This window comes from Mustela nigripes, chromosome 11 (genome assembly GCF_022355385.1).
Source record: "Mustela nigripes isolate SB6536 chromosome 11, MUSNIG.SB6536, whole genome shotgun sequence".
Classification (NCBI taxonomy): Eukaryota; Metazoa; Chordata; class Mammalia; order Carnivora; family Mustelidae; genus Mustela; species Mustela nigripes.
The window spans coordinates 35,623,890-35,648,858 of record NC_081567.1 but is presented as its reverse complement, the minus strand read 5'-3'; the positions used below and the strand labels follow the sequence as shown (position 1 = coordinate 35,648,858).

Sequence of the window (24,969 nt, the reverse complement as noted above, 5' to 3'; positions counted from 1 at the left end):
CTAAGGGCCAGAGTCATCCTCCTAATCATCATGCCCACCTCTAGCACCCCAGAAACAGACCAGGCCATAGGATCCTATCTTGCTTGGGTCCACTCCCCCACTCTTGGCCCAGGAAATCAGAAATAACTGTGGCTACAGGTACAGCCCCACTGCAGGCTCCAGGTCTGCTCTGGCTGCTTTTGGTCCCAGGGAAAGTTAGGACCAAATCTATACTTTGTACAGAAATGGAGGAATGAGACCCCAGCAGGGAGACCGTGCGAGGAGACTCTTCCCAGCTTCTCCTCCTGATCTTCTCCTGATCACAAACACCAAGCAAACCAGCAACACACAAGCTCAGTGCTATCCCCCTGCCATCTGCTGACCCTTGGCCTTAAAATCCAACAGAATTTTTGCCGGAAGAGTCAGATGCTCAGGGAAGGGCAAGCCGAAGAGGACAAGACTTCCAGGGGACCGGTGGAATGGCTTCCATCCCCAAGTGGGAGCAGGGAAGCGAGCCACTGAGCGAGGGGAGCAAAAGCACAAGGGGCCAGACTGACAGTACGGAGTCCAGTCCCGGCTCCGTTAGCACAGGCGCTTGTACGTGTAGATGTAGGCTTTGCAACTGGGGCATGTGTGCGTCACATCCTTGAAGTCGTTGATGAGGCAAGGGATCAAGCAGCAGCCCAGATCACACCTGAATCAGAGACAGGGAAGATGGGGAGGTTGGATGAGAAGGGACTGAGGGCACGCAGGTCTACTCGAGCTGGGTGACAGGTGGGCCTGGCCCCCACCCCCCAAGCACCCACACCACCTACCCCATGAAGCAGCAGAAGAAGCCCAGCACGAAGTTCATCAGGCCGATCTCATAGGAGATCTTGGTGGTGATGGCCTGCTGGCAGTGGGGACACACTGTCTGTACAGGGGCGCCCTCGAAGATCTCTCCCTGCAGTACTGTCACTGTGGTGGCAGCCCCTGAGGGAACTAGGACTGTGGCGGTGTGGCCCCCAGGGCCAGGGTAGGGCCCTGGTGGGTAGGGCCCTGGTGGATAGTAGCCCATGGGTGGGTGGGGGCCTGGAGGAGGGTAGAAACCTGAAATGGCACAGAAGACGGAATAAAGACGGATTGCTGGCTTGCCACCTGGCCCATGTGACCCCCAGCACCCAGGACACAAGAGGAGGCCTCCAGGACCAAGCCCTGGGCCAAGGTGACCACCTATATTCTACCAGCCCTATGAGGACCAAGACAGAGAAGGCACTTGGCCCAGCCAAACATGGCAGAACTGGGAAGAAGGCCTAATATCTCCTCGGTCTCGGCTTGATGTGTTTTCTTTTCTTTTCTTTTCTTTTTTTTTTTTAAGATTTTATTTATTTGACAGAGAGAGAGATCACAAGTAGGCAGAGAGGCAGGCAGAGAGAGAGAGGAGGAAGCAGGCTCCTCGCTGAGCAGAGAGCCCGACGCGGGACTCGATCCCAGGACCCCGAGATCATGACCTGAGCTGAAGGCAGCGGCTTAACCCACTGAGCCACCCAGGCGCCCCATGTTTTCTTTTTGCCTCTGACACGTAGGGGCCATCAGCCACAGGAGGGAGAGCCTCACCACTCACCAGCCCAGGCTCTCTCGTGCACACAGGGCTCTGGGCCGCACCGGTGTCAGATCCTGCACTAAAATACTAGTGACTGGCCCACTTTACCTGGGGCCACCTGTGCAAGAACCCTGGGCCTTTCTTTGGCCTGAGGAGTCCTGAAGAACTGCTGAATAGGAGCCTAGGCCTCCCCCATGGATGTGGGACCCTGGCAAGGGAGAGGCCCACACAGCACCCACGAGTCAGCACCTGCCACTGTGCCTGAGGGGCCTTCCCGGGAGCTAGCCCTCTTCCCAACAGGGCCCAGAGCTTATGTGGTTTGCCCACAGTACCTGCACAGCAGTGCTTTGCTCCAGGACACCTTCCCATGTCCTCCCTCCACACCCACAATCAGTGCCCTCCAGCCCCGAAAAAACACTGGGCAGGAAGACCACCTACCTATAGCAAAGGCTGGATGGCAGCCCAGATAATACCCTGGATGCTGGACTGGGCAGACCCTTGTGCTCCCCTTTCCTACTTACCTGGAGGCATGTAGGTGCCATCTGCATTCATATGCGGGGGGATGAAGCCAGGCTGAGGCATTGGGTGACCCGGTGGCTCATAGGGTGGGGGACCAATGTCTGCGGGGGGCATCGACATGCCCGGAGGAGGCTGCATCACAGCTGGGGAGGTGCGGCCTGGACAGAGAAGGCAGGGAGAGGGAGCTCAGAGGGCAGTGGCGGCAGGATCAGTGGGAGGGCTGCTCCAGGCACCAGCTTCTGGAGCTGGGATGGGCAAGGAGCAAGGACAGGACCATCAGGAGCACTGAATCCTACCTGGGGTTGGTGGGGCTCCACTCTTCTCCTCCAGAAGGGGGGCTGTGGGGCCTCCAGGATAAGGAGGGGGCGGCTCATTAGACATCTTTGCTGCTTCTGGACCTGGAAGGAAAGCCGGGACATGAACTAAGTTCCCAAGCCCTGCGTGCTGGTCAGGTATGGGCCTGGGATAGTCCTCTGAGCCCCAGCAGCTCAGGTGGTCTTTTATGCCTTCACATCAATCTCTGCACTCTGGGTGCAGAGTTAGCTTGTAAACTGGCAGACTCCTTCAGTAGAGTAGTTTAGAGTCACCGGGGTCCCTTTAGGCCTTGGAGATGACCCACCATCACCAAGGATAACCAGGCCCAGAGCCGCCACCATCCATCATCATCTGCACTTCCTGTGTCAGAGCCAGAAGGCAAGGGTGCCCAGTGAGGACAAGCTGGTGAGGCGAACCCTTCCCCCAGGGAGCAGGCTGCCTACCCGCCAGAGCGCCATGCTTGTGGGAGAGGATAGGGGAGACTTTTTACCTCAAATCCCAGGTACTCAGAAGGGGAAGGCAGGAGAGGCTCCTTCTACTGCCAGCCAGAGCAGACACGCAGGGCTCTAGGGACCTGTTCTGGGGAGAACAATAGGCAGAGCCTCAGCACTAGGGCAAGAGCTGCAACCACACCCCCCACCCCATTCAGCTGGTTCCCACCAGCACTGCAGCAACCCGCTTGCCCACCCTCCTCCGCTCCCCTTCCCCTCTCACAGCTGCAGGTCCTGTCTGCTCCAGGCTCACATCAGCCCCAACAGACCCGCACCCACTGTAGGAAGAAAGGAGAACTGGCTACTCCCCACCATAGCAGCTCTGAGAGCCAGCTGTGCACATGGGGCCCCTGCCCCCCCGTTCTTGTGGAGGATGGTGTGGGAAGGAAGGTGCGAAGTGAAACATTTCCCTCATGTCTTTCCCTCCCAAGGCTCCCTGAGCACCTGCTGCTGGGCCCTGGGGGAGAAGCAGGAAACCAGGGGGCCTTCCTGCCTTGGGGTTGGCATCCTGTCTCCCTTAACAAGGCACTTCCTTTCACTCTATTTAGCACAGAAGGTTTGAAATTAGTAGCATTTTGAAGTGAAACTGTTAATTTTTTTAACTGAAATAAGAACTAGAAAAAATTCTCAAAAGTACAAAGAGACACACAGTGACAGCACTTCTCCTAGTGCAGCTCCATCTAGGAGCCCCGCCAGGGCAGAAGGAGCCTAGAGTCAGTTAAGTTTATTAAATGTCACAGATCAGTGGCAGGGCCTGAGAGACCAAGTCCAAGCAACAAAGGAAAAGAAACTGGATGTCAGTAAAATTAAAAACTTGGCCTTCCGGGGTGCCTGGGTGGCTCAATTTAAGGATCTGCCTTGAGCTCAGGTCGGGATCCCAGGATCTGGGATCTAGGCTCCCTGCTGAGCAAGGAGTGTGCTTCCTCTCCCTCTGCCCCTGCTCTGCTCTCTCTCAAATAAAATCTTTTAAAACAACCAACAACAACAAACTCTTGGGCTTCAAAGGGCACTATCAAGAAAGTGGGAAGAGCTCACAGAATGGCAGAACATTTTTACAGATCTACTAAAAGACTTGTATTTACAATAGCTATAGGAAGAACTCATTAATCAAAAGACTCCCCAATTAAAAAATGGCCAAGGATCTGAATACACATTTCTCCAAAGATAAAAAACGAATGCCCAATAAGCATCTGAAAAGCTGAACGCTTAGCCTAAAGGAAATGCAAATCAAACCTACCACTTCAGGGGCGCCTGGGTGGCTCAGTGGGTTGGGCTGCTGCCTTCTGCTCCGGTCATGATCTCAGGGTCCTGGGATCAAGCCCCGCATCAGGGCTCTCTGCTCTGCAGGGAGCCTGCTTCCCTCTCTCTCTCTCTCTCTCTCTCTCTCTCTGCCTGCCTCTCTGCCTACTTGTGATCTCTGTCTGTCAAATAAATAAATAAAATCTTTAAAAAACAAAAAACAAAAAACCTACCACTTCATACCCACTAGAATGGCTACAGTGAGAAAGTATCGAGTGTTATGCAGGGAAACTGGAGTCCTCCCACAGCGCAGCTGTCCGGCGCGCTCACAGTCACCGCGTGACCAGTCATCCTGCTCCTAGGTGTGCACCCAAGAGAACTGAAAACCGCACAAGAATTTGTACATGAATGTTCACAGCATCACTAGTCACAGTAACCGGAAAGTGTCAACAACTGAGGTGTCTTACGACTGGCAAGTAACCAACAAACTAGCTGCAGCCTCTGGCGGGAACGTACCCCGCTGTGACGAGGCACAAGCCTGGTACATGCTGCGTGAGCCCGAAAGCAGGACACTCGGGAGATACCACCCGGAAGGTTCCATGTGGTTGTGACTCCTTACATGAGGTGCCCAGGACAGACAGACCCAGACAAACAAAGCATACTTGGGGTTGTCATGGGCTTGGGGATGGGGCGGACAGAGATGAATATGGGGTTTCCTTCTGAGGTGAAGAAAATGTCCAAACTGGCTGTAGTGATGGCTGCACTGTTTTGTGAATGTATTAAAAGCCAGTGAATCACACACTTTAAATGGGGAAATCGTATGGTAGGTGGATTATTATATGTCAATAAAACTGACTAAAGAACAAAATAAAATTGCCTGATCTCAGCACCTTAATGCAGCTAGTCTCCCTGCAAGTCTCTGCCCGTCTGTGTGCAGTCATGTATTTTTTTTTTCAAGCTTTAGTCATGTATTTTTATGTACTTGCTGTTGTGACAGTTTTAACATGGTATCCTATATATTTTATCCATTTTGCAAGACCCCATGGCCATCAATTTTAAGACTCCCTAAAATGGGCCCATCACTGTTTACATGACCAACCCTTATTAAGGCATTTAGAATGCTTGTTACTCTCGTAAAAACAAAACAAAAAACAACAACAACCAAAAACCAACCAAGGAAAACCTCTGGCAAATGCTTCTTCCCTTTCTTGGATCTTCTTCTTTGGTTAAACTTGCCAGAAGTGAAATTATGAGGTCAAAGGCTATGGCCATGTTGTGCCTTTGGGAAGGACAATAGCAATTTACAGTACACACTTTGGATACAACTGTTATCACTAACGGGTAACATTAAAATGACACTCAGTTACTTGTTTCTTTGACCACCATGAAACAGAACATGTTCCCAAGTGCTTGTATATATTGTGACCTTCTCTTCTGAGCTGCTACTTAGGATCCTTCAAGACATGGAAGCCGGGGCACCTGAGTGGCTCAGTGGGTTAAAGCCTCTGCCTTCAGCTCAGGTCATAATCTCAGGGTCCTGGGATCGAGCCCCGCATCGGGAGGGAGCCTGCTTCCTCCCCTCTCTGCCTGCCTCTCTGCCTGCTTGTGATCTCTGTCTGTCAAATAAATAAAGTCTTTAAAAAAAAGAAAAAGACATGGAAGCCACGAAAAGATGGGACTTACCCAGGTCACAGTGGCATGTAAGAGGCAGAGCTGAGTCTAGGACTCTGCATGGCTCTCCCACCACCCTTGCCTGCAGGTGAATTTCAATAGGGCATGATCAAGAAAGGGAAGCCACAGAGTCTCTAAAGGTCACCAAACAAAGTCCCCCTCCAGACAGGACTGGCTGTATGTGCTGGACCTGGAAGTCCTTGCCAGCCCCACAGGCGCCGTTCTGATGGTAGAGAAAGAAAAGCTTGTGCTTCTGCAGAAAACTCTGTATCCTACTGAGTGTCTTAGAATATGGACCTGTCACTGACTCCTATCGTACCAGCATCTGGGATGCTGCTGGCTGGCCCCACTGCCTATCTCACAGCCTGAGCTCATCAGGAATCCAGCCAGGAAGAAAAGGTGCACTGCGCTCGGTGAGTCACTGGAGCAGTTTCCAGTGCTAGGACAGAGGAACCAGCCTGGGTCCTCCAGGCCCCTCTGTGTCCAGAGAGCATACCGCACTTGCGCCACCCTCCGAGGATTCAAGCCTGACCTGCACCTGCCTTTCATCAACGTCACAATTAGCTCCACGGTTTCCCAGAGTACGTGATTCTGCTTCTGGAATTCCGCCACTATAATGATGGTACGAGCCTGGCACTCAGGGCAAAGCCCTTCCATGGTATCCATCCGACTCTGAGCTGGCCTTGTACCTAGAGCAGGCACCGCTGTGCAGCACACACATGCCTGCTACTGTTCGTACCACCTGCTTCCACACCGTCCCTCAGCCAGCACGGCTGTTAGTCCTGTCTCGCCTCCCCTTCATACCTGCACCCATCCTCCAGCTCCCTTCTGGAGCCTCAACCAGGGCAGAGACTAGGGGCAGGACCCTTCAGTATGAAGGAGAGATGTTGGGGCGCCTGGGTGGCTCAGGGGTTAAGTGTCTGCTTTCAGCTCAGGTCATGATCCCAGGGTCCTGGGGTCGATCCCCATGTTGGGCTCTCTGGGTGTTTGCTTCTCCCTCTCCCTCACCACCGGGCTTGTGCTTTCTCTTTTGCTCTCTCTCAAATAAATAAAATCTTAGGAAAAGAAAATTTTTTTCTGGGATTCAACCCCTAGTTCTCCCAGTGCTTCCAGTATAAAATCAAGGGGCATGCCACAAAACTATGTTGTCAAAGGTGCAATAAAAAACTTAAGAATGCTATGATCTTAAAAATAAATAAATAAAAATGTCAGGGCACTCAGGTGTCTCAGTTGGTTGAGTGTCTGCCTTCAACTCCGGTCATGATCCCAGGGTCCTGGGATGGAGTCCCACATTGGGCTCCCTGCTCAGAGGGGAGCCTGCTTCTCCCCTCCCTCTGCTGTGCACGCTCTCTCTCAAATCTTTTTTTTTTTTTTAAGATTTTATTTATCCATTTGACAGAGAGATACAGCAAGAGAGGGAACACAAGCAGGGGGAGTGAGAGAGCGAGAAGCAGTCCTCCCACAAGTAGGGAGTCCAATGTGGAGCTCGATCCCAGGACCCCAGGATCATGACCTGAGCCGAAGGCAGACACTTACTGACTAAGCTACCCAGGCATCCTCAAATAAATAAAATCTTAAAAATCATATGCCCCCAAAGCAAAACAGTTTTCCAATAAAAATGCACACTGCTGAAATGATGCTACAGATGCAACTGTGGGACTCGAACCCGCACCCTGGCAAGCCTGCTGTGACACTGGCGCCAGAGCATCAGGTCCTAGAAGTGATGGGAGGGGCTGCAAGACCCCAGCCCTGTGGTTTGTCGTGCCCCACTCAGGAGAGGGGAGAGGCCTATAATCCAGGAGCTCAGTGAAGTCAGTGTACAGCCCCAGAAACCCAAAACAGGCCTCTTAGCCTCCCGTTCTGACCTCTTAGAGATATGTGGAGAAACAGAATTGCCTGAAAATCCTCCCAAGTCTACTGTACAGAATGGGCTGCCCTGGGGCCCAGAGGACTTGACGCTGCACATCACTTTGCACCTTCTGGGACCGCTCAGCAGCCAGCCGACCAGTGAGGTGCTGACCCCAGCAGCACACAGGTGTAAGGGTGCAGGAAGGAGACACCCAGGACCCCAGGGCGCAGGCTCCACTCCACACAGGAGCAGAGGTGGTCTCAATGACAGCACATATGCAAGAAGGGAAACTTTTTTGTTTTGTTTTAAAGATTTTATTTGTGAGGGAGGGAGGGAGAGAACTGAGGGAGAAGCAGACTCTCCCTCCACTGAGCAGGGAGCCCAACGCAGGGCTCGATCCCAGAACCCCAAGATCATGACCCGAGCCGAAGGCAGACACTTAACCGACTCAGCCATCCGGGTGCCCCAGAAAGGAAGATTCTTAAATGAAGCCGTCTTGTCACAGTGGAACCGTGCAGGCGCATGGGTCAGAGCTCCACCCAGGCAGGCAGTATGGGCCATATTTCCAGGACACGGCTCTTCCACGCCTTGCGGGCCTGCATAAGTCCAAGAGATGAGTACGCACCTAGAGAAGCCGGAATCATGACAGCCCCGGGGCACCTGCCACAGGTGCTCAACTGTCCTCAACCGCATGAGGCCAATACTAGCTTCTCCACTTCAGAGAAGGTACACACAGCTCACGTCATACCCAGTGCCACATGCCCTCACCATCAGCATTTTAGGTGTTTTCAATGATTTCTCTTTGAGCTTTAAATTCCTGTTTATTAGTTTTTCAGCAGTGTTGGGGATCCTGAGAAACTTGCCACGTAGTCCTGGGTAAGTGATGCGCCACTGCCCCAGTCCCAATGGCTCCTACTTTAGAAGCCACTGGCCCATGGGAAACAGCTGCTTTCCAGAGGCTGGAAGTCTAGGCTGAGACTAAGCAGCATCTGGAAATATGTGAAGAGCAGGACGTTAGGTTACTGGATGGCACCCCGTCGCAGGAGCCTCAAGGCTCAAAGTGACAGAGGAGATCAATGTCCCCTTGACTGCCTTTTCCGGAGGAGGCTAGCCTGCCAGTAATGGTCCTGACCCTTGCCAGGGCAGGGAGGCAGCATGGCCCAGGTGGCTGGTGAGTTAGAAGGCTCAAGACTCTTGAGAAGGTGCTCTGGCCTCCAGTGGACACCCTGTGCCTGCAGCCTCTCCACACGTTACCACGGGCCTGTTTCCGGGAGACCAGCAAGAAAACACTTAGAATGGAAAGGGCCACAGGCTGCCACAGAGAACAGTAAGGCCCTGGGGATCTGAGGGCAAACTTAGGGGAGCCCCAAGGGCCAGGGGATGGTATACCCAGGAGAGAAGGTCCTGCATGGTCTCTAACAAGAGGGAGGCAAGGGCAGGCCTGCATGTGCTCCTCAGCCCCTTGGAGACAGAATGGGGCCACCTGAGGCCAGTCTGGCCCTTGCATCCACAATCAACACAGCCTAGCACCCGCTGAAGTTTTTTTTTTTTTTTTTTTTTTTTTTTTAAGAATTTATTTATTTATTTATTTGACAGAGAGAGATCACAAGTAGGCAGAGAGGCAGGCAGAGAGAGAGAGGAGGAAGCAGGCTCCCCGCTGAGCAGAGAGCCCGATGCGGGACTCGATCCCAGGACCCTGGGATCATGACCTGAGCCGAAGGCAGCAGCTAAACCCACTGAGCCACCCAGGCGCCCCACCCGCTGAAGTTTTATACAGAATTATCCAAGTCACTCTAAAATGAGATGAAGCCTGCCCTCACACCTATCTGCAGACCCACTGCCCTGCGATCTCATTTCATTTTCCCAAGGACGGCAGGTGCTGGGGCCTCTGGGTGCAGGACACACTTGTGCCAGACACAGAGCCAGGCCCTTTTCGCAGAGCCGCCCACAACTCCCCTCCTTGGCCCTGCAGGATTCTGAGTGCCACCGGCTGCACCAGCATTCCTTAGGGCCTGACACTGGTCGGCCCTTAACGCAGGTCCACTACGGAATAGACACCTCTGCTCTGCACCCCAATGCTGGGAGCCACAGCTGTGTCACAGAGAATAACTAGGCCTCACCCCCACAGCGCAGCCCTTGCTTCTCCTCTGATGAGCTGGTGGGACCAGGTGAGACTTTCCCCAGGTGTAAGGAAGGACATGACATCCTGAGGTGCCTGCTATGGGTTTTAGGGTTTGGGGCCATGAAACAAGCAAAACTGCCTTATTGCCCCATCCCTCCTCCCTTCCTACCCATCCCAGGCCCTGTCTGCATCCCAGACAATATTCTAAGCAGCTACTGAGGATGACAGCTTTGAGGACAGGACACACAGTGTTCCAATGTGGAATCAGGAAGGCAAGAAGCCACTCCCTCCTCCCATTCACAGAGGGGCAAAGATTTGCCCCATGTCAGTCATCAGTTAATGGGAAAACAGGGCACACATGGAGAGTGTGGCACTCTGGAGCTTCAGCCCTAGACTTGAAGCCGGTGGCCTTGGAGGAGTTACAGATAGTCCCTGAGCCTCAGTCTTCCTAGGACCTGGGACTAGAACCCCTGCCTCCTGGCGAGGCTGCGTGCAGAGCAGTGACAATGACACATGCCCAGACACATGGCAGATCACTGGGCAGGCGAGCAGAGCACTTTCAGGTCCAAACACAGGTCTACTGAGAGGACAACAAGGCTCTGGAATTAGTGGTGATGCAGGCATTGCTCTTCCAACATACTAAGACGCTAAACTGTCCACTTTAAAAGGGTGGACTAGGGGCGCCTGGGTGGCTCAGTGGATTAAGCCGCTGCCTTCAGCTCCGGTCATGATCTCGGGGTCCTGGGATCGAGTCCCGCATCGGGCTCTCTGCTCAGTGGGGGGCCTGCTTCCCCCCCCCCCTGCCTGCCTCTCCGTCTACTTGTGATCTCTCTCTCTGTCAAATAAATAAATAAAATCTTTTTTAAAAAAAATAAATAAATAAAAATAAAAAATAAAAGGGTGGACTATATGGCACGTGAGTTATAATTACACCCCCCAAAAGCAAAACCCACCCTGGTGTGGATAGTTCTGTGTGTGTGCGTGGTGATAAATGAGAGATGGGGAAGAAAGACCCCAGACCAAGATCATTGTCTCTGGGGTTTAAGTTTGGCAGCCAACAGCCAAAGGAGGGTGAAGCTTTTGTCATTATACAGACTTATGCATATCTTAAGCAAAAAGGTATCTGTGTATTATTTGCATAACTAAAATTTTGAAAGGAACACAATTTCAGGACAGAGCTGTGATGGGCAGCTTCAATTCCTGGTGACAGAGAGGAGGTGGGCAGGGATGGGGGGTTCCTCCCCCTCCTAGTGCACCAAGCTCAGCGGCTATCCTCTGGGTCCCCACCCCCGCCCCGCCCACATCCCAGAGGGGAGTTAAAAGCGAAGACTCCGGGGCCCTGGGAAAGGCCTCTGGCGTTCTGCTCAGTTCCCAACTATTCATCATTCATTGCAGAGAGCTGCTGTTGGTCTAAAGCTGGGCCAACTGGCAACAGCCTACGGCAGCCCAGGCGGGCTGCCCATGGGACCTTGGAGGACCTGGGCCCAGTCCAGCAAGAGACACTCCTCCCCGCCTGCAGCCACAGCTGCAAACCCAGTTCTGCAGTCTGAATGGTCCTGCACACCGCCAAGGGATACCCGCCCTGCCCCCACGTCTCTGCTGCACCACACAGGACCTTCCTTCTGGAGGAAGACCCAGACTGGGAGGGCCAGGAGGGCTTGTCTGATGCTAAGCCCCATCTGTGCACGAGTGGGTGCTCCTGGAGGACCAAGGAGGGGTGCCAGGAGATAAGGCAGAGGTGAAGGCAGAAGACAGTGAAGGCAGTGCCTGAAAGGAGGACTTTCTGACACAAATCTCCCCAGGATCTGCTAGAGCAGCAGCAACCCAATATCTTGGGTCTTGGGATTCCCTTACATTTGATTACTGAGGACTCTAAAAAGCTTTTGTTTTGTGGGTTGTATCTATCAATACCCAACCATATTAAGAATTTTAAAATGAGGGCTTTTTAAAAGTATTTAATACTAAGTCATTACAAAACATCAATAAACTCATTACATGTCAGCATAAATAGTTAAAATAACTACCCTCTAAAACAACTGTAATAATGAGACAGGTGGCACTGCTTTCCATTTCTGCAATCCTTTTTCACTTCTGGCTTACGGGAAGTCTGCCGGGTTCTCCCATGTGCTTCTCCACCCAGTCTGTCTGCTACACTGTGGTCAAAGTGTGAGAAGAAAACCCAGCTTCCCAAAGATAAGAAGCTGGAAATGGGAGGGACGTTTGAAGAGTCTCTTCAGGTATGTAACCGTGGACATTCTTCCATACCACATCCAAAGCTGACCCCGGTAGTGTCTCAAAGGTTAGTGGCAAGGCGGAATTTGAAGGCTTAATGAATTCTTCCTCCTGTTATGTTATAGTTCACCGGCCCACCTTGCATTTAGAATGGCTTTTACCCACCCATGGCTTCTAACAGCAGACACAAGTCATCTGGAAAACATCAGTTCACAACATGAGCCCTGATTATAAAGACAGAAGAGTGCTGATGTGCCTTACTTACTACTTACTACTACTTACTTACTTACTACTTACCCCCCACTCAAATCGCAGGCTCTCATCACCACCAAGATCATCAGCAAAGACTAACTACTGGGAAGCCGTCAAGCTCGTAGTGGCAGACACAAGTTTTCCAAAAATTATAACTAACTGTCCCTTGAAAGTCCAATTTTATCACCGGCCACAAGGAGATGAACAAATTTATCACTGGTAACATTTACAAAAACAAAGGTCAGCTGTTTCCCCTGAAGTAGTGGGCTCACTGTTCATTTTCAAGAGAAGGTCCACTAAATCCCCAAATGTGAATAACCACAGTTTGTGAATCAGTTGTTAAGTAAATCTGGAGCTCCATGAGAAAGCTAGTTCAGTGCACAATTCAAACAACTGTGCACATGCTTTCCCTGAGGCATCTATCATACTCCGTGTGTGCACGAGGTAGGTCTCATGTTTCATCACACAGAATACTAGAGATGTGTAGTTGAAGGTCAAGATGATTTAGTACAGTAAGACATTTTTACTGCTTTCTCTTAAATAAGATCTGTGGGTGTGGTGAGCATCATCCCAACCAGGAGGAGCCCAGGTTGGTGTCTCTGCCTTGAGTCAGACAGCCATTCACTCCTCCCTGCTTCTGTACCACAGATAGGAACAAGGTGAGAACGGCCCTGTAACAGCTTCTTAGCACTGCCATAAAGAGTCCTGACCTTCAGCCCCCTGGCAGTCCCCAGGACACAGCACCTGTGACCTTTCGAGGACCATACCGCGGTACTACCGCGGTGCTACAGACAACCCTGCTGCCATGGAGACCTGGAGCAGCCCAGCCCAGTGAGCCCTGGGCTTGCTATGGCCACACCCCGGGACCAGCACCGGCACTGGCACGGCTGTCGCGCACCCAGCCTGAGAGGAGCTGTTGGACCAGCTCAGACCCAGTTCCCCACTTTGTAGCTGCGTGACCTGTGAACTCACTGAGCCTGATTCCCTCATCTATAACCAGAGATAATCGTGCCTGCCTCCAGGGTGGGAGCAAGGTTTAAAATAAACCGTGTGTGCCAAATACCCAGAACAGCAGCTCCGGACCCAGCACATGAGAACACGGAACAGACGGCACCTGCTGATATCACTGTTTTTGTGAACAACTTGCAGCAGGCACCGAGGCCTCTGCCATGGCAGCTTCTGCCCCCACCCAACTGTGGGGAACAGACGGCACCTGCTGATATCACTGTTTTTGTGAACAACTTGCAGCAGGCACCGAGGCCTCTGCTATGGCCGCTTCTGTCCTCACCCAACTGTGGGGATCCTGGTGTGTGCTTCTCACAGATCTGGGGCGGGGCCTGGAATCCAACCCCACCTGAGCGGCCCAGCCCAGCAGAGTCCATCTATGACACGGCCAAGTTGAGGCTGCTCTGCAGGACTCCCAAAGATACAGCAATCCTCCTAAGGAGTCATCTCTCCTTTCGGGCAACTTCACAGTCAGTCATGGCCCAGGCAAGGGCGCTCACACCCATCGGTAGGTCCTGGGGGACCAGAGCCAAGAGGCAGGATGAGGATCATGGGCCAGGAAGCCCAGAGCATCCCCACAGCAGTGCCCCAGCCCTCCTCTTTCCCAGCCCACTCTCCTGAGTGGTGCCCCCATCCCCAACCACTCAGTCTTCAAAAACAATGCTATAAACTTTCTTTCTCAACCAGCAATGCAGCTTGAAAGCACAGAATTCACGGGTATCCTGCCCACCAAGACAGATTGTACGACCCTGGATGAGTCAAAAAGACACTGCCAGCCCTTCCTGCAGGCACCTGTGACCAAGTGACTAGGCTCTGGCCAATGAGTCATAATCAGAGTGCTGTAAGGACGGATAGGAAGGGCCACCCTGGCCAGACAGACCCTCTGTCCTCCCGCCCTCTCATCTGCTGCCTAAATATGGCTGTGACAGCTCCTGCAGCCATGCTTGACCATGAGGTGACCTTGCATAGGGAAGCCATACTGAGGCCAGAAGGAGGTGTCCTAGAAGACCACAGAGACACCATGCCAGCATGGAAACAACCACTTCCCACTTCTTCTAAGTAAGAAAGAAACAAACTTGTTTTAGTTGGTAACTCTGGGTTTCCTAGTAAATATAGCCAGACATATTTCCAGTAATCAAAGAGAAATGGAAAAGCTAGTTTTGCAGCAATTCTCAAACACGCTATAGCCAGAAATTACTTGTGATTGGTAAATTTCCAGATTATTAACAAAGAAGCAATGCAAGTATCATTAGAAATACGCAGTGTGGGGCGCCTGGGTGGCTCAGTGGGTTGGGGGCTCTGCCTTCGGCGTGGGTCCTGATTCCGGGGTTCTGGGATCGAGCCCCGCATCGGGCTCTCTGCTCAGGGGGGAGCCTGCTTCCCTTCCTCTCTCTCTGCCTGCCTCTCTGCCTAATTGTGATTTCTGTCAAATAAATAAATAAAATCTTTTTAAAAAAAAAAAAAAAAGAAAGAAAGAAAAGAAAAGAAATATGCAGTGCTAGTCAGGCTGAGGGTATGTCAACAACAGACTGTAACTGAAAGGCTCCCAGTCTGGACTTCCCACCGACTTGGCTTTCTCTATCTAGCTCATGCCGCTGCCTCCACACAGGTTCACTGAATAAGGCCCTTGGGCTGCCAAGTTTTAGCCCTGGAAGGCCTGGGAAATCCTGCCTGCAGCCCAGTTCCCATTGTTCTTACTGCTGGAGGCAGGACAGGGGAGGCAACCCCTCTCTCAGAGAGCATCACTGGTGGCTCTGAATGGTTTTATTTTTCCATGTGAACACAGGCTTATGTGATGCTGTGGGAATTCTAAATACTTCAAAACAAGCTAAAGTAAAGACAGAGAAAGGACCAGAAAGCAGATCTGGTTTTCCCATCTGCCCCTCTCATCCCACCCAGCTGCGGGCTCCCTGATCGGTATCATGGCTCTAAGAAGCTAGGACACCAGCCCAAGCCCGTGGCCCTGAGAGGAGGCCTGAGCCCCGGTCACAGCGCCAGCTGACAGGACAGAATCCTCACCTGCCGGTGCCCAGGCACTCAGTCACACACCAGCCATCTGTTCCCCAGCTTTCCGGAGGCAAGATGAGACCTAAGTGGGGTTGCGTGTGAAGGCACACAGCACACAGCCGGCCACACAGTGTTCAGTAAACACAAATTCTTGCTTGCATCACTGGTATTTACGGAGTTGCAAGCAGAACACGAGAAAGATGTACACGTTTTAAAGAGAGAAAATACAGGCTGCTCTTAGGAGCAAAATTCAAAAGCAGACAGGACTCAAGGAATGGTTCTAAACTAAAAAGTAGAGTTCTAGGAACTCTGATGACAACAATCATAACTGAACAATTGACATCATGCTGAATTCTTGTCAAAGTCCTGGCAAAACACTGCAACTCCCCAAGTGTCAACAGCAATGGAACACAACAGAGCGGGTCAGTGCGGGTCCTCTGAGGGACAACTCCACTATCCGTACATTCTATATGACTCATTAATTTCCTTTCAAGACATCCGTCCTAGACCTAAGTGAGCATGTGAGCAAATATTCACAGGCTGATGTCTGTATAAAATGTCCTATGTTCCACCAAAGGGACTGGTTACCTGCCTGGTTTACCTATATAAGATAATTGTATTCACCCCCCAAAATGATAGAGACCCATTTTTGTAGGTAGAACAATGGTCTTGACACTGCATCCTAAAACCCGTTCGTGGACGGATTCTACTTCAAAAATACATATTTACATAGCTATTACACACCAAATGTTAATTGTTTTCTCTGGGTGTTAAGATTTTGGATCATTTGTTTATATACAAATACACACACAGAAGCTGTTACCTGTGGTTTCTAGTTTTTCTAGAATGGGCAACTCCTTTGACTGGTTCGTTCCCAAAAAAGGCTCATTATAATTGTTACATTTATGTGTATTTCTCCACAGTCCACAAAGGTGCCTCTGACTATAACCTCTGGGAAAAGCAACAGTCCAAGAAGCAAACCCAGAGACTGGCGATATGCCAGTTTTCTCTCCTAAAGTGGTGTCACAGTCTCTACATTGGTCTCACGGGAGTCTGGCAGCATGAGTCCCTTCTCTAAACCAGGTCACCTCACCGCACTCCGGTAACAAAGAGGCTCTAGATCTGTAAACCTGGAACATAAAGACCATCCAAGGTAGTTCTAGCCTCAGGAGACCCTGCCTGGACAGCCAGCATGAGGTCACCTGGCAGAGGAGGGCAGGTAAGAAGAGCCCAGCAGACACACAGGAAACGGAGACAGACCAGGTGACAGAGCTGTACCCGGGGTGGGGCTGCCAGCTGGGACAGCTGCTGGGAGTGCAGCCCAGGCCTCCAAGCTGGGGTCCAGCACCTCCTCCTCCGCCTTCCTTCAGAGGAGCTTCCCAGGCAGCGGGGGGGGGGGGGGGGGGGGACGGGACAAGTCCAGACAGGAGGAGAATGAGCAGCAAAGGAGGAAAACAAACACAGCCACAGCCACTAGTGAAGAAACCAGTCATCTGCACCTGTCAGGCAGGCAGGGCTTGGGAACTAAAAGGCCAACTAATTTTAGAAGCAGGATGAGTCTAAAAAACCATCCTTTAGGCAATCAAAACGAAGCCCTGAAAGAAAAAACCCTTACCTCTGCCATCCCCTGAGCTTGACACAGAGCAGTCTTTGACTCAACTCCATTTTAATCAGTTATCTGAAATCAAGATATACCATTCTGACCCAGGGAAAAGCACGAGGCCCTACGTGCAAGCAAGCCACTTGGCCACTATGTACACGGCCCCCCAGCTGGAAGAACCGCACTCTGGACACAAACGCTGCCCCGTCGGTGCCGGCCCCAGAGGGGAGCTTAGCCACAGCCAGGCCAGTGCAGGTCTCCCCACCCGACAGTGAGGAAGTGTCCACACATCATTTACAGCCTTCATGTTACTGGGCGTTCTCTCCAGTAGCTTCAACCAACAAGAGCTGGATGGAGAACAGGACCTGCAGCAACCTCACCGGTGCCAGCATGACAGGCTTCTAGAGGTCACCCAGATGGCATCAGTCAAAAGAAAAAAGCCAGAAACCAGTAGATATGTCGCAGATTAGTCACCATTCCTTGAGCCCAAAGCAGTGGCTGGATGTTGCCATAGACAGCACAGTAAGAAGCTATGTTGCCGGACCAATGGAAAAAACCCGAGACAAGAGAACATTCCTGGGCTACACTCTCCAGTGGAAGTGTCCCAGTGGCCAGGGGCACTCAGGCAAACTGTGCTGCCGAGCACATAGGACTGATGTCTGTGACCGTGACATGACGTCCACACTGGAGAAAGGGAAGGGTGGGGATGTAAGTGCTCTGGGACATGTGAGTGAAGAACAAATCACATCAACAGTTTACATTACACAAAAGAGTATATGGAAGTTTAAATTCCTAACATTCTAAATGGACATGTGACCCAGAGAGTTTACTCATGTCAATCGGGACTGAAGAACTATTTCGGATCTGGTTTGCCTTACTTATGGCCATATGCAATTTCTCTAAGATTCATACATCTCGAGACCACCTTCCAGACAGAAATGTCATTAGAGATCACGAAGTCCAAGGTCTCAGCTGACATTTATGACCCTTCAAACATTTACTAACCACCCGCCCCCAGCAGAGGCAGGGTACCATGCAGGAGACAGAGTGGGCAAGACCCCCTCTTCCCCCGCCCCACTCTCTGACAGGAGCCAGGCCCGGCTGCTCGAAGAGAAGCCCTGACTCATGCCCCACACACATTAGATGCACCAGACTCAGTCCTGCCTCTTTTCTCACACAGTCTCCAAACTACACTCAAGCAAGATCTCACACTCCAACAAAGGGCTTTGCACACCAGAATTCCACCGTATGAGTTTACATGGATTTCACTGTGGCCCAAACAAAAAAAGAGAAACAACTGAAGTGAGCCTACAAGGCTCCCTGCTTTCCCCTTGCTGAGGGCAGGGCTTGAGAGAGGAACTGAACTCAGGGGGGCATGCCATCTGTGCAGCGGCCCAGTTCCTGCACACCTCTGTGCTCATGGGCAACTTAAGGAATCTGCAGGGCAGCTGGACCATGAGGTGTCGGCTCTACCAGATGACCTTACACCCTAGCCACTGAACGTTCACTTGGGAACTCTCTTCAGCTGTGCTGCAGGGAGCACAGGAGCCCAGGTACACTCAGCTCCCTACCCCTCACAAGGAACTAAGGCAGGACAGATAGAGGCAGGCACACGACACAGTGTCATTCAGACGAAAACACCCGGCACAGGCTCTGAGCCAGACACTACCTAGGCCCTGAAGGTGGGGAAAAACCTGTGTCCATGGAGCTTACATCTGCAGGGGGTTGGGGGATAGAACACAGAAACAGGTCAAGTATATAGTTTGTCAGACAGTAACACATGCCATGGATGAACAGATGAGCAGGGGAGCGAGTGCGGCGGTGAGGCAATTACCAACAGGGAGGGATTCCCAGGGTGGGGAGCATTCAGGCCAAGATGGAACAGGCCACATGCGCCGCTCTGGAAAGAAGGTCCAGGCAGAGAGAGTTAAGTGCGGATGCCTAGAGTGTGCCTGCACAACCCTGGGAGCAGTGGGCTGGGTTGTGTGGGTGCCAGGAGAGTGGGAGGAGCTGAGAGAAGAGGGACTGGCCCTTGACGGGAGGGAAGCCAGGTCCTCGGGCGTTAAAGGACATCCACTTGACTCGGAGTGAGATGGAGGGCTTGGGAAATCAGGCTGTCCGGTTTCCCTTGGCTTTCCACTTCCTGCACTGTGCCTGGTATACTAATGTGGGCCCCCAAGTCCTCATACCAACAGGCGGTACCTGACGGTGGGGGACCGACAGTTCTCAGCCCCCACACCTCCAGCAGGCACGGTTTCTTCATGGCCAGTCTGACTGGGGCACAGAGAACCGGGTCATGGCGTCAACCATACGCTTTCCAGATAAAGCATGTAAATGCACAGAGAAATACACGTAACCGGAGCCTGACTACACAGGGCCAGAGACTGAGGCCTGAGCCTCAGGCAGTATAGAATGCCCCAGAGTCCAAGAGCTGACAAAGGGTCACAGGGCAGCTTCTTGCCTGGAGCAGTACAGAATTCTTCCAGGCCTAGGAAAAGCCAGTTTTATTTAGTATAGCTATCACTATCCAAATTTGTTTTTTTCTTTCTTTCAAGTGACTACCTGTCTGAAAAGCCTTCAGATTCTTGACTCTTTAATTCAGCCAACATTTCGTGGGTCCCTCTATGGAGGTCACTCACTGTGTGGCACCGGGTCTCATGAAGTTGTAGATCCAGCTAGGAAGACAGCTCACATGTAAGAAGAATTGATAAACATTACTCAGCAAAACCCAGACAACACCTCGTGACAGCAGGTGCTCCCGGTGAGAGAAGGGGCCTCTGTGGAGGGCACTGGGGAGGCTTCGGGTACTGGGTGGGCCCTACAGAAGGAGGGCAGGATTCCCAGTCTGTGACAACAGAGTCACTGTGAGCACAGGGGAAACAGAACACTGTGGTCAAGGGGCTGGCCTCCCCAGTCCAGACCAGCAGCTCCAGGAGGGCAGGGACGGGGTTTGGGGCCAGTGTCTCCACAGCCCCAGACAGCACACTGAACACTGGCTGTCCGGGTGGATAAGTAGTGCAGCCTGGCTGGTACTCTGGAGACGAGCTCTTCCCCATCCCACAGGCCCTGTGCCGTTAGCAGTACCCCAGCCATGAAGATGGACGTGAAGAGGTGTTCCAGAATTTTCTCAGGCCCTTAAGCCTTGAACTGTCAGCAAGTCCTGCCAATACCATGGCTTAAAAAGGTCACAGATCCATTCTCTCATCTACTGCTCAAGGTTTAAGGGTCAAAGTCAAGACGTGGCCTCACGTTCCACACTTCTCTACTATGCTCTACTGCAGCCACCCAGACTGTAATCCACTCTTCTCCAAATAAACCAAATCCCACTCCATCTAAAGGACCTTCCACAGACCCTTCCTCAACCTCCACACAGCTTCCCCCTACCCCCAGCAAACCTGGGCCTTCCCCATGACTCCCTCCAGACTTACCTCCCACCCAGAGAACACTGGAGGAGGGCTCCCACTCATGGCCCTGCAGGCCCTGCTCAGCCCCTGGCACAGGTGGAATGAATACGTGAGTCTGTGAGGGTTGGGGTTAGCTAGGCTTCCCATGCTGTTTCCTGCCCAAATGTTCCCCACCCACAGCCACTGGGGCAGAATACAGCCTTAGCAGGGATGGAGTCCCTGGCTTCCTCATGAAACTGCCTGGTTTATGGTCACAATCCAGACAGAAGACCCCCTTTTAGAGTCACAGTCAACTCCATCCAGCACTTTCCACGATGGGGCCAGAACAGCCCATATTCCCCTCAGCCTCACTCTCTTCAGGGCTGCTGTGCCCTAATCTGGCAATCTTGGGTAAATCGCTTACTACCTCTGGCCATTTCCTCCACCGTGAGACGATGCCTGTGTGGCCCACTGGCTGCTGCAAGAACCCACGAGGATGGAGCATAGGGGAGGGCGTTGCCAGGTGGGCCCAGAGCACTTACCAAGAGCAGCCTCTGCAAACACAACTGCCTTCCCGCACTTCCCCAGCTTGTGAGACCGCTGCTCTTAATGCTACTTAGAACCGCAACACGTTTCACTTCCTCCCATAGGAATAAGGTTTCGAGCTCTCAAACCCCAGCCTAGGACAGCCCTCCAGCCTTCTCTACCTACTGCGGCCTCCATCTGCTTCTCCTTCGAAAACACAGACACTGAGTAGATCTGAATTCAGACAGATTCGATAGAGGGAACACGTTACGTACCCAGCACGTCCAGTTTTGACTGGACCTTCAGGACAGCTCCTTGTGGTAAGGATCCGATGGTGCGGGGTCACCCAGTGGCCAGACCATGAAGGAGCTCACAGCACCCACAGATGAGAAACTCCAAAAAGATGATGAGAAACGTTTTCTGGAAAACTGATCTGACATTACAAAACGCATCTCAACCACTTTTATGGAAACTCTCAGAATGTCACTGGACTTCCCCTGCATTGCCTGGTTTTGTGCTGGTTTTACTTTGTCTAACATTAAGGGACCCTAATCTTTCTGCATGAACAGATACGGTCTTCTTCTCCCCTGGGTGTTGCTTTTCACCTGCCAAAGATGCAGGTAGTGAGGCTATGGGAGGGCAAACGCCTCATCACACAGCTTGGAGGCAAGAGAAGTGCCTCTAACACGGTCGGCTGAGTCTCAACAGTACTGGTTCCAGGACCTCACCTTTATCACCAGAACCTGGTAACTCACAGAGCAGGAGAGGCGCTTGGTCCACAGGCTCCACAGGGACCAGACCTGCATCCCCCTGGGCGGGCGATCTTCTCAGGGGGGAGAGGGTTTGCCACAGGCCCAGGCCGAGTGCCCACTCTCCTCTGCAGCACTGAATAGCAATGCAGCCTCTACCACCTCCTGGGGAGTCTTGCCTGTGAGACCCCTGACTGCAGAGGCCCTCTGTGGGGTTCTAGAAACTGGCACACACCCATTCTCTATACTCCATTTCCAAGTCCCTCTGTGGAGGCCTAACAAACCTCCAGCCTGGCTCTCCTCCCCACTAAGGGCGGACGCTATCTGCAGAGCTCCCCCTGCATGCTGCCTTCTCACCAGCGTGACAGTTTCCTTCACATAAGGACAGAGATGTCAACAGAAGGTGCCATGACTCTAACTACCACATTTCCCTGTGTCCTCCATGAATAAACAGATGTGCATGCCCTTTGAATAATATTGCTGAAGCTGAAGATGGATTTCTACAGGACCTGTCTCCTCTCCCTCTCAGAAAACTGCACTGCATTAAACACTGGTGTTTGTGCCTACAGAACACAGTACCTCAGTCCAAGAGACTCAAAGCTTGTCAACTGGGCTAGGCAGCCCTCTTCCCCTGGAGCTTGAGAAAACACACCAAACTAGCATGTTCAAACCAGGCAAACATAAAATATAAGGAGCAGCAACAGAGTATTCAAGCTGACAACTTGTATCATTTATTGTCACAGCGACCTGCTGGGGTCATCTGACTACTGGGATACATTTCATTAGCACCCCTTCAAAACATTTTTGTTCCCTGAAGTATTATTGTCCATCACACATTCCATGTTTCTGCTTTTAGTGATTTTAGAACCATGGGCTATTGTTTTCAAATCACTGTTAAGAATACATGTAAAGTTCCTTCCTGGTTCCAGAGGCCTATCCTATGGAAAAACCTCCAGCTCCTCAGGGATAGGAGACAGAGGGAACACTTCAATGCCCAGGGCTTCTACTGGTTAAAAGACAATAAGCAAAAATTCTATGATTCTACTTAATTATATACATGTTGAATTATTTGGGAGGGAAACAGACTGATGTGCACACTTACTGTGACACACATAAACAAGAAGCACTGTTGATCATTAGATTTGAGACAAAATACAATAAAATGCTGTGCGTTCTAGGTGGTGGTCTATCGGTACTGTGTTAAGCTTTTCCAACTTTTATATATGTTTAAAATTCTTCATAATTAATTGTGGGCCAGCGAAAAACGCAGAGCTGGCATGTTTCTCCCCACCCAACTCTTAAGTCAGCCTGGATGTAAGGAACAAAGTACCCAGGAGAGAGGTCACACTTGCCTACGCACTGCCTGCACACCAGCAGGTCCCACTCTACATACAAAATTGGTATGCTCTGCCCCAGGACCTTTATCCTCAACACTTCAAGATAACGGCTCTCAACCCCAAATGTGACTCAGAATTATCTGGGGAGCTTATTAAATAGAGTCCTGGACACGTCCCATAACTGCTGAATCAGAACCTGCGGGAAGGAGGGGGGACAGCTGCCCAGGAATCAGCCCTTTTAACAAAGGCCCTGGTGATTTCGTGGCAGAGGATCTGAGACCCACACTGGAGACACTCCGAGCCGCTAGCTCCTTACCTGACACCTGTTGAGAAGACTCCTGGGAACATTTAGAGGAAAACAGAAACGCACACCTACGAACAAGTGCCCAAAGTGGGTCTCGAAGACGCCGTACGTTCAACTACACCAAGGTCCTCGACCGCACGAAGCTGGGCCCGAAGCCTGGCCAGGTCACTGCCTCCCCACCAGCCCTGGCGCGTGCGGGCCGAGTGCGGGGCAGAGAGATTTACAGATGTCGGCGAGCGGAGACGGGCGGGGGAGAGAGAGCCGCGCAGGCCCCTCGGGCTTGCCAAGGTCACCGAGGAGCTCAGCAGGGGCTCCTCTGTCCCCGGGACCCTGCTCCCGACCCCCTTTCCTTGAGGAAACTGCCGTCGCGGAAAGGGGGAGATGCTATTTCCCGACCCTTCCTTAGAGGGGACGCGGGAGAGATAATAAGCGGGACCCCGAGGAGCTAGCCGGCAGCCCCCAAGGCATGGATCCCGGCGCCCGCCAGGGCCTGGCCAAACTGTAACCGCAGCCCCGCGGGTGACCGGCCAACCCAGAGACGGTGAGACGTCAAAACCCCGAGAGCCGCTCTGGATCGCATCAGTGCCCGGCGAGGAGGCGACCGGCTCGCCGCGCCGCCCCCGGGGATCCTTTACCTCGGGATGCCAGGCGCCCGAGGCCGAACAAACACCGACAACCCACGGTCCAGGCGCTGGGTGGACGAGACCCTCGGCCCCGCGGGGCTTTGCGCGCACGCCGCCCCCCGCCTGCTCAAAGGCCTTTGGGAGATGTAGTGCGTCGGTGCGCCTCAGGCGCGCTCCGCGGGTCGGGAAGACAACAGTGCCCGACATGCACCGCGCAGGCGCCGCAGGCGGGGGCTGGGGGCTCGGCGGTCCGAGGTCATGCCCCTCTCCGTGAGGGCCGCGAGCGCCCAGCTCTGCTCCCGCGGGGCTCCGCCGGAAGCTCTCTAGCGGCCCAGGCGACTCACCGTCCCCGCGGCACCCACGGCTGCCGCAGCTGCAGGAACGAACACCTCCGCAGCTCGCCGTCGCGCGTCTGTCAGAAGGAGGCGGGTATGCCTCGGAGCAGGGCGTCAGGGCGAGGGGCGGAGCCATTAGGTCAGCGCCGGGGCGGGGTTTGGGGGCGACACGTGACGGACCCTGGTGACGTCACAGGGAGCGGAGGTGCTTCGGCGAAGGTGGGACACGTGAGAGGGTCTGGTACGGTTTTGTCCTGAGGAAGAGTGGCGTGAAGTTAGGGGGAGGACCCTCCCTCCCGCCCTCGCAGCACCAGAGCGCCGGTCGGAGCAAGGTGCAGCTTCCTTCATTTAGTCAGCCGGCGCTCACTGAGGCTAGGTGCTGTGCGTTCCGTGGACGTGCCCCGAATGGGAAAGGTCGCTAGGTTTTGGAGGGTCCAAGCTGAGGTCAAATCAGGCACCATTGTGACTTAGTTTTTTAGCTCTCATACTGTAAACAAACGTCTCATTCATGTTTCATGCCACGCTTTTTGCATTTTTGTGGGTGGTTCTGCTGTTTAAAATGGCGTCCAAGTGCGCAGAGTACCCTGTGCAGCGGAGGGCACGTGGGCAGAGGCTAGGGGAGGTTCAGCGACCCTCCAGAGTCCACCAAATAGCAGAGGGCTTAAGAGCCCGCGAAAGCCTAAAACCAAGTAAGGAGTAAGGTAGAACTGGGGTCCAGTGTTGGACCACACCACTGTATGGCTTTGTTCAGGATACTATCTTATAACCAGAAAATGGGAGTAAATACAAGGCAGGCCTCCTGGCGCTGTTGTAAGGAAGGAATGGCACTGGACACGGTTATCATTCGCTC

The 24,969-nt window shown here is 52.6% G+C and overlaps 1 protein-coding gene across 1 annotated transcript; it reads right to left on the bottom strand.

Annotated features, from left to right (window-relative positions):
* Nucleotides 1–417: 417 nt before the first annotated feature.
* CDIP1 (cell death inducing p53 target 1) lies at nucleotides 418–24,241 on the bottom strand. Its single transcript, XM_059415440.1, has 6 exons — nucleotides 24,129–24,241; nucleotides 2,886–2,974; nucleotides 2,377–2,478; nucleotides 2,083–2,238; nucleotides 795–1,068; nucleotides 418–673 (listed from the first exon to the last, which is right to left on the bottom strand). Exons 3-6 carry the CDS (start codon nucleotides 2,459–2,461, stop codon nucleotides 562–564), a joined length of 627 nt encoding a protein of 208 aa, XP_059271423.1. The 5' UTR covers nucleotides 2,462–2,478; nucleotides 2,886–2,974; nucleotides 24,129–24,241; the 3' UTR covers nucleotides 418–561.
* Nucleotides 24,242–24,969: the final 728 nt, after the last annotated feature.

Excerpts from the sequence above, each read along its gene's own strand:
- CDIP1 (XM_059415440.1), bottom strand. The coding sequence starts at position 2,461 with ATGTCTAATGAGCCGCCCCCTCCTTATCCTGGAGGCCCCACAGCCCCC. Across the intron at positions 2,239-2,376 it reads TGGAGCCCCACCAACCCCAG|GCCGCACCTCCCCAGCTGTG; the intron begins GTAGGATTCAGT and ends TTCTCTGTCCAG. Across the intron at positions 674-794 it reads TTCTTCTGCTGCTTCATGGG|GTGTGATCTGGGCTGCTGCT; the intron begins GTAGGTGGTGTG and ends TCTCTGATTCAG.